The sequence below is a fragment of the Maylandia zebra genome, linkage group LG17 (assembly GCF_041146795.1).
Source record: "Maylandia zebra isolate NMK-2024a linkage group LG17, Mzebra_GT3a, whole genome shotgun sequence".
Classification (NCBI taxonomy): Eukaryota; Metazoa; Chordata; class Actinopteri; order Cichliformes; family Cichlidae; genus Maylandia; species Maylandia zebra.
In genome coordinates, this window is record NC_135183.1 from 8,918,332 (window position 1) to 8,931,585 (window position 13,254).

General features: G+C 42.3%; 2 protein-coding genes across 7 annotated transcripts; both read right to left on the minus strand.

Moving 5' to 3' along the window:
* Nucleotides 1–119: 119 nt before the first annotated feature.
* LOC101480817 (E3 ubiquitin-protein ligase RNF14) lies at nt 120–4,158 on the minus strand. 2 transcript variants are annotated; one of them, XM_004562152.4, is made up of 7 exons: nt 3,911–4,158; nt 3,321–3,451; nt 2,264–3,199; nt 2,000–2,078; nt 1,650–1,859; nt 1,021–1,187; nt 120–933 (listed from the first exon to the last, which is right to left on the minus strand). In XM_004562152.4, exons 1-7 carry the CDS (start codon nt 4,062–4,064, stop codon nt 799–801), a joined length of 1,812 nt encoding a protein of 603 aa, XP_004562209.3. In that variant the 5' UTR covers nt 4,065–4,158; the 3' UTR covers nt 120–798. The 2 variants fall into 2 exon arrangements, with proteins under 2 accessions (XP_004562209.3, XP_076731847.1); XM_076875732.1 differs by having other exon boundaries at nt 3,860–4,158.
* Nucleotides 4,159–5,104: 946 nt separating this feature from the next.
* ankmy1 (ankyrin repeat and MYND domain containing 1) lies at nt 5,105–12,635 on the minus strand. Of its 5 annotated transcripts, none has more exons than XM_076875880.1 (20): nt 12,230–12,635; nt 11,942–12,088; nt 11,681–11,875; nt 11,443–11,487; nt 11,121–11,359; nt 10,826–11,042; nt 10,559–10,720; nt 10,387–10,442; nt 10,002–10,239; nt 9,457–9,635; nt 7,943–8,114; nt 7,667–7,807; nt 7,465–7,566; nt 7,225–7,332; nt 7,014–7,136; nt 6,729–6,830; nt 6,367–6,496; nt 6,158–6,224; nt 5,861–6,015; nt 5,105–5,642 (listed from the first exon to the last, which is right to left on the minus strand). In XM_076875880.1, the coding sequence occupies exons 1-20, from the start codon at nt 12,461–12,463 to the stop codon at nt 5,434–5,436; spliced, it is 3,021 nt and encodes a 1,006-aa protein (XP_076731995.1). In that variant the 5' UTR covers nt 12,464–12,635; the 3' UTR covers nt 5,105–5,433. The 5 variants fall into 5 exon arrangements, with proteins under 5 accessions (XP_076731995.1, XP_076731994.1, XP_004562140.3 ...); XM_076875879.1 differs by having other exon boundaries at nt 5,861–5,949; nt 9,741–10,239; XM_004562083.4 differs by having other exon boundaries at nt 5,106–5,642; nt 9,741–10,161.
* Between the last annotated feature and the right edge of the window lie 619 nt (nt 12,636–13,254).

Here is a 13,254-nt window from a genome sequence, read left to right on the forward strand (position 1 = left end):
TTTCATTTATCATTTTAATGAATGAATTACACATTTATTTAATTATTTAATGAATCTTAACTTAATCTTTTGGAGTAAAAAAGGCTTTTTCCAGACTGCTGGAACTGTGGCTATAGGTAGTAATTACAACCACACGCTTTATACATTACTTGAAAAACAAAATCAGTGGGTTTACTGACAGTGAAGACAACAATGAGCTACAATTATAACTAGGGAGAACATGTTTTACAGGCACATAGTGAGGACCTTATGCTGTGATTTTACATATGCAACAGTGATAAAACATGAGGTTAAGTCAAAAAAGAGTAGACGAAGATTAATAATTAATACGTACACTGTAGATCTCAGAGAATCTAAGAAACAGCTGCAAGAACGTCTCATATAGAAATATGTGTATAAGATATTCTACATTACAGGTTTGCTATTGTATAGTTTTACAGAGGATATTTTCCTGAAGTGTTTTTATAGCATCCAGGTTAAATAAATCAGTTCATCATTTGTTAAATTCATGTATCAATTTATTGAAAATAACAAACAAACAGACTGTTTTACATATTAGCTTTTCTAAAGTTACCAAAAGGAACTTGTCATGTTACTGCTTTGTCATTCTTGTTGTTTAGCGCCCTCTGCTGACCATGATACAGTATGACATGTCTGGGTCAAAACACTTCACAGGATGTAAATTTCTGTTTTTTGTTTCAATCAGATCTCATTTCTCTTTTAATCTTTTTAAATAAAACTGATTTTAATGTGACAAAATGATGGGCTGCTGGTGAAAGTAGCGGAAGCACTGGGAGGCTATTTTCGGTGGTTCTCACAGACATATTCTTGTAAGTGCGTTTTTCCATTTTTTGTTGTCAGTCTGAGAGCGCAGCACCAACTGAAGTCCTGTCCACACTGAGTGCATAACATGTGGTCACATCCTCCATTCTTCTGCAACATGAAACACAACACGTGAGCAGGCAAAGTCACATGACTTCAAAACAGCCAGAAACTCTCCGTGCGCACATGACTAAATACCTCGATTCTGCTGAAGCAGTGAGGACAGCATCTGCTGTTGTTGGCCAACCAGGTGTCATTCAGATTACTTTCCAGCATTACCAGCATGTTACCATATCTGCTCACCAGCAGGCGTTTCCTCTCCTTACTGCCATGTTTATAGTCATTCAAGAGAGCACTCAACCCCTCTGAGAGACACAGATAGCACAGAGCACAAAACAACATTTGCATCAACACACAAAAAGCCTTCAGTGTAGGGTTAAAGATTAATCAAACAAAGTGCTACTATTAGAATCGGATCAAATAAATATATTTTTTTCAGTCGCATTCGTGACTTGTAAGTGCTGTAAAGTAATCTTACACCTCTACAGAGGCTGCTGCACTTGGATTGATGCTGTTGAGTCCTGCACTGACACGAGACACAATACTGGGACATCTCTATGTTGATTCTTGTACTTCCTGCTTTGAAATGACTGACTTTATGATTTTCTTTGAAACAGGACAACATTCACACCACTCGTCCTGTGACTGAATATTTTAACATTAATAACCAGTACACCAAAAAATTATCAGTTTAAAAAACATACTTGGATTTTTAGTAAACATAAGAGATATCCACATAGTCATTGAAATAGTGTGCCTTTGTGTACCTTGTGACTGTGGCAAGTCTAGGCTTTTTAAAGCGGTTTGCAATGCATCTCTTGCATGTTTTTTCTTGGTTTCACACTCTTCTAATCCATGGTAGGTCATTCTGCACGTGACGCAGAAGGCAAAGCTGCACTCAGAGCAAAGCACTGCATTGCTGGACTTCTCCAAAATAACAGCAGAGCCACAGGATGTTCGAGGACAGTACGTCACATCTGCGAGACAAAAACATTTATTGAAAAAGAGCTAAAGATGTTCTTTCTGTCTGGTCTAATACAGAAATGTAATAAATACATTCCAATCAGTGTATGAAAAACTTTACGACACACTCAGTTTAACAGCAATAGAAACAGACCAGACATGCTGTCCAAAGTGTTCTGCAGCAGGAGACGGTCATAGCGGCTGAACAGCTTCTCCCCTACCAGACTCTGCACCTACAAACACAACAGAGACGAAAAAGCAGAGACACAAAGTGAGGCCGAAATTCCTCTGTGCTTGATCCTTCTACCTGTAGCTATTTTTAACAGCTTTTAAAATGTGTTTTGATATTAGATAAAAGGACCAAACACTACAGTTGTTGAAACCATTCTGCAGGTTGAAGGCTGCGTGTAGCTTCTACCTGTGCAGGTGTAGGGGCACCAGCGCAGTCTGCCTGAGGACAGGTGACATCCCGGACGTTCCCCTCTGTGATCTGAACCGTACAGAACTCGCAGAGACAGGCCCGGCAGAAGACGTGGCCACACGGTGACAGCTTCACGCACTCGGACCCGAGCCGGCCCATAAAACAAACCCCGCAGTCAAAGAAAGTGGTGGCAAACACTTTGTGTTTCTGGGCCGCATCATAGATCAAAATGTGGGACAGCAGAGTCTGTGATGGAGATAAAAAGAGACCAGAGAGGGTTTGCTCTTCACTCTGAGGAGAATCTGTGGGCTGGACCGGCAGAGAAGCAGCTCCAAGTTCACTTGGATCTAACGTGCCTGAGGAGGTGGAGGGAAGCAGCGATGAGAGAGAAGCATCTCCTTCATTTAAGAAATCTTCCCGGACACTTTGATGATGCTTGGATTTCTCTGCAGATGAAGAAAGATCATCCTGGAGATCAACATTAAACTCTGAGGCTTGGAGGATTGTCACATCTGGAGTGTGTGTGGTTTGGTTTTGGAGTGCAGGCTCTGGAGAAAGAGCTCTTTGATAATCTGAGGTTAGATCACTCTGGCTCTGGTGAGAGTTCAGATCATTCTGGTCATGCTTGCAGGAGTCTAAAGCCGAAGCTCCCTGAGAGTCTGCGCTGCTCCCGTCTGAAGGATTCTCCTGAACTTCCGAGGATGGTACAGAGAACTCTGGCTCTGAATTGTTCTTTGGTTCTGAGAGTTCAGCATTTTGTTGGTCCTGGTTATAATGCAGGGTGCTGCGTTCATCAGGAGGAAGATCCAGCTTACTGTGGATGTTCAGGAACCTCAGAGCATCTTCTCTGAGAAACTGCACCCAGGAGAAGAGCACCACAGCTCCCCCAGTGGCCTCATAGAGATCAGCGAGATGAGCACGCAGTGCAGCCAACTGTGGAGGGAGAGGGAGAATAGATTGTTGTCATCTTTACTGAGCCTCTACAATGTCCTGTGAACCTCTCACACACTGGCAGGCTGAACATGTGACCAACAATGACTTGACTGCTGATTACCTGTGTGTGAGTCAGCCAGCTGCAGGTGAGGCTGAAGGAGGGAGGGGAGGAGGAAGGGTAGTCTTCAGGAAGCCCAAAGTTCAAAAGCAGCGGTGGAAGGAAGGAAATATCATACTGACGCAGACTTTCACCTTAGAAAGAAAAATACGAGCTCATCAGATGAACTAATCTCTTTCTGTAATGTTTGTTTATTTGTTTTTAAATAATTTGGGTGTATTCGACAGAAAATATTTGATATATTCTGTCACATGAACACAAATGGCAAAAGCTATAAATGATGCTTGATGACATTAAGCTGTTCAAAGGTATATTTAATATAGATATATTTAATTCATACATCATACTTCCCATTTAAGGCCAACAAAAACATGCTCATTAAATTGTTACGGGCTCGCCTAATGCAGAACAAGTGTTTAACTCATTTTACATCATTGGCTACATAAAACCCATTTTTATCTTAAGTAGATGATTAAGGCTGTACCAGTAAAGGTGCTTCCTAATATTCCAAACCAACATTTTCCAAAAACATCAGATCGGACCTTTTCGGTCCAACAGGGGCGTGTTTGACAACCCCGGCGCCTCTGATTTACCCTCTCTGAGAGCCACGCTGAAGCCGACAGGAAGCTCGACACATACTCGGATTTCTCCGGCAGACTTCGACTCGTCCCGAACAAACTCGTCCGCATCAAAGATACTCTGGAGAGCGAGCAGCTCGTCTTCCTGCTCCTCCAAGTCCTCAGTCATCCCTCCACTTCCTCCTCGGTCTGATTTTGTGAGAAGCCTTCCTTCTGTGGCTTCTTGCTTGACTCTGGGTCACACCAGCTGTTCCTGGTCCTTGTTTGTCCGTCCCTCTGACTCATCAGCGTATGATGACGTATGAAACAAAGTACAGGCAGCAACCTCAGCCTACTGTAAACCTGCTGCTGATGAAAACCAGTCTAACAGGCAATTCAGCATGTATCATTACGAGCCTTTAATGAGCCTTTCTTTGCACAAATAGTCTGTGTTATGATGTTACTGGGAATGTCTGAATGATGCATCCAAACAGGGATTTTACAAAATGATTTTTGAGTCTATTTATTTGGTGTATCAAATGCAAAATAACCGACATGGAGAGTTATTTTGCGATTAAGATGTGACATAAAATTATATATTCAGATGCTGAAGAGAAGAGTCCATCCATTAGTTGGATCTCAGATTTAGGGATAACAGTGGAGTTTCTGTCCTATTCATGACACAATGGATGGTCTTGAGAGTGGGGAAAAAGAGCTGCTCCAGCTTTTGTTTTGTTTTTAACCCTCAGGATCATGATTTGTGATAGCAACACCTAAATAAAATCTAGTCAGGCTCTAAAGTGAGGAAGACATAACACTTATCTCCCCAGTCAGTAGGCATATATTACAACCTAAGGGTGGTGCTAAAGAAAAGTTACTTATAATGAAATATTCAGGGTTTGATTTTTTCCTATAGAAAGTTGTTCCATTAGTGTTGCGGTTCACAATTCAGGCTAATGCGTGAGAGATCCCCAGTTTGAAACCAGGAAGACACAAATCTAATGAGACACGAATTATTTGTGATGCTACTTTCACTGACAGTAAGGCGAGCCTTTAATACTTCATGAATGTATAAGTAACAAGAACTGCGCAGACTGGCTAAGTGAAAAACAGAAGCTATCATATACCCTTGTTCCTCATCATAGACTGAACTTTGATAGACCACATGTGGCATAACTGTCATGCTTCACCTTTCTCATGAAACACTCAGCCAGATATTATCATGGGAATGAAGAACATGGGCAAAAACATTTATTTTGACAAGACAGTGACCTCATTTTTTATATATTTTTTTAAATTTTATTTAAACTTTTTCTCTTGAGCCGCAGGGACTGCACTTGACAATGACAAAGGTAATCTGATTCAACAGCACAAGTTAATAATAACACAATTTACAGTTAATGCTATTTTATATTGTAATCTGACAGCTACAAATATGAGAAATATTATGGCACAAATGCTGCCACCACCATTCAACCACATACAGTGATGTGATCTGAGTGCTTTGTTAAATTAGGTAGTCAATATTAGACATAATGAAACAGAAATGTTAATATCCATCAGTTGTGGCTGTAGTTTTCCCTCAGATTGAGTGGATTTTGGCTCTCCAACTTTTTCTCTGCCTTGCTCAACAGCTTTAGTTCTCTCTGGGATTTGAACTGGACACTCAGTGGCTTGGGGGCTGTTTTGGATTTCAAGATGGCAGACAAAGCCCTGGGACTTCGTTGGGTTTTTGACACAGCACTTTTCTGGGCACTGTCAACAGATGCTGGAAAGAAAGAAATACAGTATTTACATGCTCTATTCTTCCAAAACTGAATCAGCATTTCACAAATTCTCTGTATCATTAATTGTTCTCTAAACATCATTTTATTATTCAGATAAGTGATTCATATATTCAAAGCACTTGTGAAAAAATGTCATCAAATATTTTAAGGCTGCTGAAGTTTGGCTCTAACTGTTGGAAGGAGGGTCTCTGACTCCCACCTGATACCTGGACGCTCTCTTTCTTGTGTCTTTCTTCCCAGGAGTTGAGCTTGCAGGCCCTGGAGCAGTAGGAGACCTTGTTGCAGCGCCTGCCCGGGGTCAGATTCACAGACACTGAGCGACCGCAGTGAAAGCAGAACTTTAACACTGGTTTCCTGAGAACAGGTTTACACGAAAAGAGTCACAAATAAGTTACTAGAAACTGACATTAGTTGAAGTAAAAGTTTAAATGACAGACAACAGGAAAAAGGAACTAGAGCAGCACCTTACTGTAGATGAATGTGAGTGTATGTGTACCTGTGCTCTTGTGTTTCCTCTGGTAGGCTTTTATTTCTGGCAAGAGCCTTGTTGGAGGAAAGGTCTCCTGCCAATCATGCAGTACAAATGCACGCACGCACACACGCACATGCACGGACACACACTCTATGATTTAGAGGCATATTCAATAATAAAAGGACAAGTGCATTACACCAAGTATCCAGTGGAAGCTATTCTCTCTATATTACCAGTTTCCCTCTCAGCAGCAACCTGCCTCATCAAGTCTTCCATCTTGCTCAGTAGCTTTTGCCGTGCTTCGAATATTTTTCTCTCCCGAATGCTCAAAGCGTGGAAAGGAGTATAAGCAATATGTGAGTCCTAAATAGGAGCATAAAGGCAGACAGGAGTATAAATATATATATAAAAATAAAACTCTAAAAAGCCTTCTCACTCAGCCCCCGTGTATACCAGCATGGCCCTCCATGATTAACATAAAATACTGGATGAACCAGTAAGGTGCAGCACTGCCAGTACCTACAGCTGATAGTCACTGGACATTCTTCAGCAATTCACATTAGATTCATTCAATGTAGTATGGCTGGAGTGTTACCTGTTTGAAGGAGTAGCGTGCATAATCGACTGCAGTTCCAACAATGCCACACACTGTAACTGGCATCAAGATATCAGCTCCAGCCTTAGTTAACGTGTCCAACTAAACCAAACAAAAGCCGTACTGATGTTAGGAAAACTTATTTTCTCTGAAAGCTGAACAAAAGTGACTCATTTGAAGTCATTAAGAACACATTTATCTTTGATCGCTGCACAAAAAAAGTACAAATGTTAATAACTTAATTTTTAAAAACGTTTCGTCGTCATTATGTGTTTGTGTGGGTACCAGCTTAATTCTGTGCCCAACTAAGTGGTAGTTGATGTTGGTGAGGGCACAAAGCGCGCTGCCCACCCTCCAGCCCAGGGGTAAGTTGAGATCTGCACCTCCATTCAACAGCTCGTCTACCGCCTAAACGAGGAACAACAAATAGTGTGGGACAAAGAGAGGTTTGGCTCTCACGTGCATGTGTGAGTGTGCATGCACAACGAGGTCGTACCATTTCATTGCCACTTGCTATAGCCAAGGAGAGAGGTGAGTGGCCGCTCCAGAGAAGGTCTGTACTGGCTCTGTGGGAGAGCAAGATGGCAACCACTTCACTGGCATTCTGGGAAGGAAAATAAAGGTGTTTTTTTTTACCTTAAATATTCATCAGTTCTCCGCACTTTGCTTTGATGCAGCAGTAACGTAATCATTAAATAGTGGTGCTGTGTTTAGCTGTGACTGTATGCATTCCGACCCTGTAGTCACTTTCTCTCTGGCAGGCAAAATGTAGAGCGGTGCGGCCTCCTTCTTTGAGATGTGGGCTGGTAGTTAGTGTTTCTGTGGCCTTTGTGGAAATCTATAACATATATAAGTACATAAAAAAGAAAAAGAAAAAAAAAGGTTAACTAACACAAACACATTTACCTCTAAAACCCAGGACTCTAAAACCTACACACCTTGTCTGGTTCGTAGATCTCGTCCTGGTCACACGCCCGTACGTCTGGGTCGGTGATGGCGTGCAGCAGCAGCTGTGTGATTCTGGGACCTGCTGGACCTGGCAGTGCTGCAGCTACATGCAGGGGATACAAGCCTTTCCTCTATACAAACAAGCAGATTTTCAGGTGAGTTTAATGTAGGTGCTTTTTTTTTTTCTTTCTGTGTTTGTGGATTTTTTTTTTCTTTTGTGCCTGTACAAAATATTATTTAAATTTGTTTAAAAGTTGAGCTCCTGCCTCTGGTGGAAGAGGGATGTCAGTGCGAGCTCCGCACAGCAGCAGTTTCCTCACATTCTCGGTGTCAGCTGCCATAATGGCTAAAAAGAGCACGGGCATGGGGATCCTGGCTGCGTTGGGATCAGCTCCACGGTCCAACAACAGTTTCATGGTGCCCAAACGAATGCGGTGCCTGCTCAGACAGAACACACACAGGTTACTTACACTGATCAAACATAACATTATGGCCACCTGCCTACCCATATGGAAAAGAAATAGTAAAAACATATATGATTTACTCATGAAAGTGGCCACTTTCTCATTACTTTCATATATTTTTTTTAGTAAGTATACAAAACATACAAGTTTCATTATATAATTTTTCAAGGGATCTTATATGTGTTTTCACTCTTGTATGCTTTTCATACAAGTTTCATACAAGACAGATAAAAACTTTATAAGATTTATATATATCTTTTCCATATGGGTAATATTGTCCTGGTCCCCCTTTTACAGGCAAAACAGCTCTGACACATCGAGGCATGGACTCCACTATACCCCTTAAGGTGTGCGATCTGTACCAAGATGTTAGCAACAGATCCTTTACCTCCTCTGTGTTGCTAGGTGAGGTTCCTATAGATCTGACTTGTTTGTATAGCACACCCCAAAGATGCTCGACTGAATTGAGATCTGACCTCCAACTTGTTGTGCTCCTTAAACCTTTCCTGGACCATTTTTGCTTTGTGGCAGGGTGTAGCCATCAGGGCGTACCGTTTCCATGAAAGGGTGTAAATGATCTGCAACAGTGTTTAGGTAGGTGGTACATGTCAAAGTAACATCCACATAAATGGCAGAACCCAAGACTTCCCAGCAGAACACTACTCAAAGCATCATACTGTCTATGCCAGCTTGCCTTCTTCACATAGTGCAGCCAGGAGTTTTCCAGGTAAGCGACGCACACACAGAATAAATGTTCTTCTCATGCTCACGTGTCCATTGTTGGTATTTTCACCAAGGGTGAGCATGAGCACTCTGACTTATTTGCAACTTACTAGCAATAACTTTTTTGAGTACCTGGTCTGTTGGATCAGCATTTGCTCCCCACATGCATCACTGAACTTTGGCGACCCATGATCCTGATGCTGGTTCACCATGGTTCCTTCCTTAGCCCACTTTTGGTACATACTGACCACTGCAGACTGGGAACACCCCACAAGAGCCACATCTGACCCCATCCTCTAGCCAATAAACGTTTGTCAAATTGGCTCACTTCTCCTTACGCTTGTCCATTTTTCTGCTGCTAACAGATTAACTTTGAGGACAAAATGCTCTCTTTCTTCCTAAAATATCCCACCAACTAACAGGTATAATTAAAAGATAATCAGTGTTATTCAGTGCGCCTTTCAGTAATCATAATGTTACGCCTGATGGATGTATATGCATGGTGAAACAGAACATCAGAGTGATCACTAGAGCCAGCAGCAAATTAAATACAAAATAAAAAGTAAATTGAGGCAGAAAGAAAAAGGACTGACTCTATTTTCATAGCAGCCATTTTGCGTACTGTCTCCTGCGTGCTGCAGAGCATGGAAACCCCTGTGCGACTCAGAGCTTCAGCAGCGAGCTGGATCATTTTGTCTGTGACTTGAATCTCGTAGCTTCTGAGACAACAGGTGGAGTCAAAGCTCTGTTTTGAGGTCAGATTTTTGCCGTGCTGCAAAGACAAACACATTAACAGTTGTGAGTGAACTAAACCAACTCATCAAACCAATCACAGAGAAGCATCACTCCGCATTACTCATGAACCCTTGCTTGCTACCTTAGCTTGAGCTCCCTTCCACTGCACGGTGCCCAGTTTAATGTGACCATCCAGCACTTGAATGGAGCGTTCTACAAAAGACACGTCCTCTTTTCCACTCTCATCGCTACCCTCTATATCCTCCACATCTTTCTCATCCTCCTCGCAACTCTCCTCTTCCAGGTGATCTGTGCTTAACTCGTTGGTCTCAGCAGACTCACCCTGTTTGTCTTTCTTATCCCCCCTTTTAAATTCTCTTTCTGTATCTTCAACCTCACTTACTCCTCGTTCCCTTCTCTGATCATATCTGCTCTCTGTCTTTCTTTGCTTCCCTTTGCTCCTCATGCTTTCTGTCTCCTCACAGTGTCTGTCCTCTCTTTCCTCTGTCCTTGGCTCCCCCTGTGTGTGTTCAGCTTGTGCGACACAATCATTCAGTCCGACCCTGCGCTCAGAGAGGAGTTCACTGTCACTGGATGCTTTACGGTTGAGAAGTGAAATGTGTTCAGTTGGTTCTATTGATCTGAAAACACAAGAAATAAATACAGCAGTATTTTATCCAAAAATTCATAATCAGTTTTGTTGTTTGGCTTCATTTAGCAATGTGTGTGAATATAAATCGTTAATAGTGAACAATGTGTGTGTGAAGGGACATTAGCTACAATCCTACTGGTCAGAGAGGTTGTTAATTAACGATGTGTCCATATTGAGGTCGACTTGGCTGATCTGGGAAAATAAATGTCAAGAAAAAGGGAAATTATCTGTGAGAAAACCATAGGTATCTGAGACGAGTTGAACTTTTGGTAAAACCCAAAGTCACGGTGCCTCGTGCTGGATCTTACTTGGTTTCTAGCAGGTGGTTCAGCTCCAGTGATGTGCAGAGATTGAAAAGGATAGTAGAGGACATGACACACAGCGAGGGCAGACATGCCTTCACAGTTCATCTTGTCAATATCAACACCCATGTCCAACAACAGGTGGATCACATCATTGTGGCAGTTTACCTGACAGAAACAGAATATGAGACATGAGACTACTTCAGATTTTAACCGCGGGCAAAATGTTAAAACCTTTTATTTTGCTGTGTTCAAAAATTAGTAATGTGTTACGGTGGCAGCGATCAGAGCTGTGTGTCCGTGCGAATCTGCTACATCAGGGTAGACTAAACCAGTCCTGAGGATCTGTGATACAGCGTGCAGGTCTCCTTTGGAGGAGTGCTGGATAAGCAATTCTGAACTGACTTCCAAAGGCCCTTTAGGACCAAAACTGTCCCTGTTCATAGAGAGAACGGCTGCCGTGTCCCAGCCCACATTTTCAGCCTGCAGCCTGAGAGACAAACACATGAAGTTCCACGAATGTTGCAGACTCACAGATCTAATTGTCAGTGTTTGGACCCAGTCTGACCTGTGGTTGTGTATGTGAGCTTGAAGGCGGGTCTGTAATGGCATTGTGGACAGTGGGTCTCTTGCATAGCCTTGGTAAGGATGAGCGTCCGGCTCCCACAGCTCGCCATAAAAATGTCGATCCAGCTCTGTCCTTCGACCAGGGGGGAGTGGCAAGTGGTCCCCATCTGTTGAGTAACTCTCCATGCCAGGTGGATAGATGAAAATCTCATCTAACAGCACATCTCTGTCTTCATCCTCCTGAAGGTGATGAGGTGTTAACTGATCTGCGTCATATTAACTCAGAGAGCTCATCCAATTATTCATTAAAAGCTGTGACTTACCTCAGAGCGTGTCCTTTTTTGTTGCTGTAGACTACCAGAGATAGACTGAGGTGTGAGAAGGGTACATTTATGGTAAGTTTAGATGTACGCAGTAAAATATTAATCATCAGATTTTCTGATGTAAACACTATCTGTGTTACAGCTGTGAAAGGGCATGACACAGCATTAAGGACTGCTCTTATTTCTAGCCTCTTATTTCTTATTCATTATTATTACTATTAGGTGACACAGCATGTACCTGAGTCGGGGATTTTGCAGTGACTGATGGATCCATGTAGGCAGAATATTCAGGAAAATTCTTCAGGCTAAATCTCTCTTCCAAAGGGGTACACAGCCTTAGCAGTTGGTCCTTGAGCCACAGACCCACATCCTCTCGCCCATCTGGATATTTGAGCACACCTGGACCAAACCTCTGATCCATGTGGTACAAGCCCTGAGAGGAGGGGAGAGGTGCGTTGTTTTATGATGTATCTATAATCTAAATAACGGTTCAGCTTACCTGAAAGACAGCTCCATCGGAGAACACTTGCTGACCATATCCCTCCCTTCTGTTGAGGTAGAACTTGCCAATGAACTTTTGGCCCGTGGGCCAGCAATACAGTCCATCTCCATGCTTGTAGTCTTTGTAGAAAGAGCCCTCATAGTACTACACCAAAGAAAACAACCCACGCGTGTATTTGTATCTAAATTACATTTAGCTTGGCTTTAAGGTGTTCACACCCTAAAAGCTAAGGGGTAGTAAATGCTCTAGTGAAACTGTTTAATTCTTTAATATGTCACACACTACCTCTCCATTTGTCCAGCTGTACCTTCCTTTGCCGTGTTTGAGGCCATTTATAGACTCTCCCTCATATTTGGAGCCGTCGGGCCACTCCTGCACACCGATTCCTTCTGATATCTCCCTCCCGACCCGAGCACCTCCGCAGTCGTTGCTTTGTCTAACTGACCCCGGTGTCGTAACCGGCTCCGCACCTCCTCGTCCCGCAGCCGGTGCCACACCTGTGAAGGTCGTCGACAGCATTTTACCCGCGTTCTCCCGAGTCCGGTTGAGGGCAGCGACAACTCACTTTAGCGACTAACTACAGTGTTTGTTTGGAAGCGACAACTTCAGGTCTCACAAGTCAGATTTGTGTTTTAACTTTGCAGTAAGCAACTGGTTGTCATGACAACAGCAGAGCTCGCGCAGGTGGAGAAGTGGGTTTCTCAATCTCACGCATGCGCAAGAAAGAAGGAAAACAAAAACATTTGCTCTGCTTGGTTGTACTTATGTAAAAATAAAGCAAATAAATACGTAAATAAATACATTTATTCTTATGAATCAATACACTTTTAATTTTTGGTTACAATGTGGACAGTATTATTATCTTTGTTTACCAGGGGCGGTAAACCCACATATGCAGGTGTTACATATGGTTAAAAGGATTCAAGTGCAGTAAGTATACATGTTTCATTTAAGTATAGTCTAAAACTTAATTATTTTCCGTAGCCCACCTAATTAACATTTTGGTTACAGAAAACATGTGAATTTTGATTTTATGTACTGTACAGCTTGTATAATAAATAAATATGTAGACCAAAAAATCCAGAAAGGTAAACAACATGGAACGGGTCATTTACAAACTCAAGTCTAACTTGTGTTTCACACTTTTTTGGTAGAAAAAAAAATCAAATTGTTACATGCTTGAATTTACACAAAATGCCAGAAATCTGCACTGTCATGAAGGAAAATGTACAACTTAATTTTTCATGATTTGTTGGGTTAACCCTCTGAGGTCCAAGCCCGCGGCCGAGGCTCTCCGAGGCAAAAAGTTG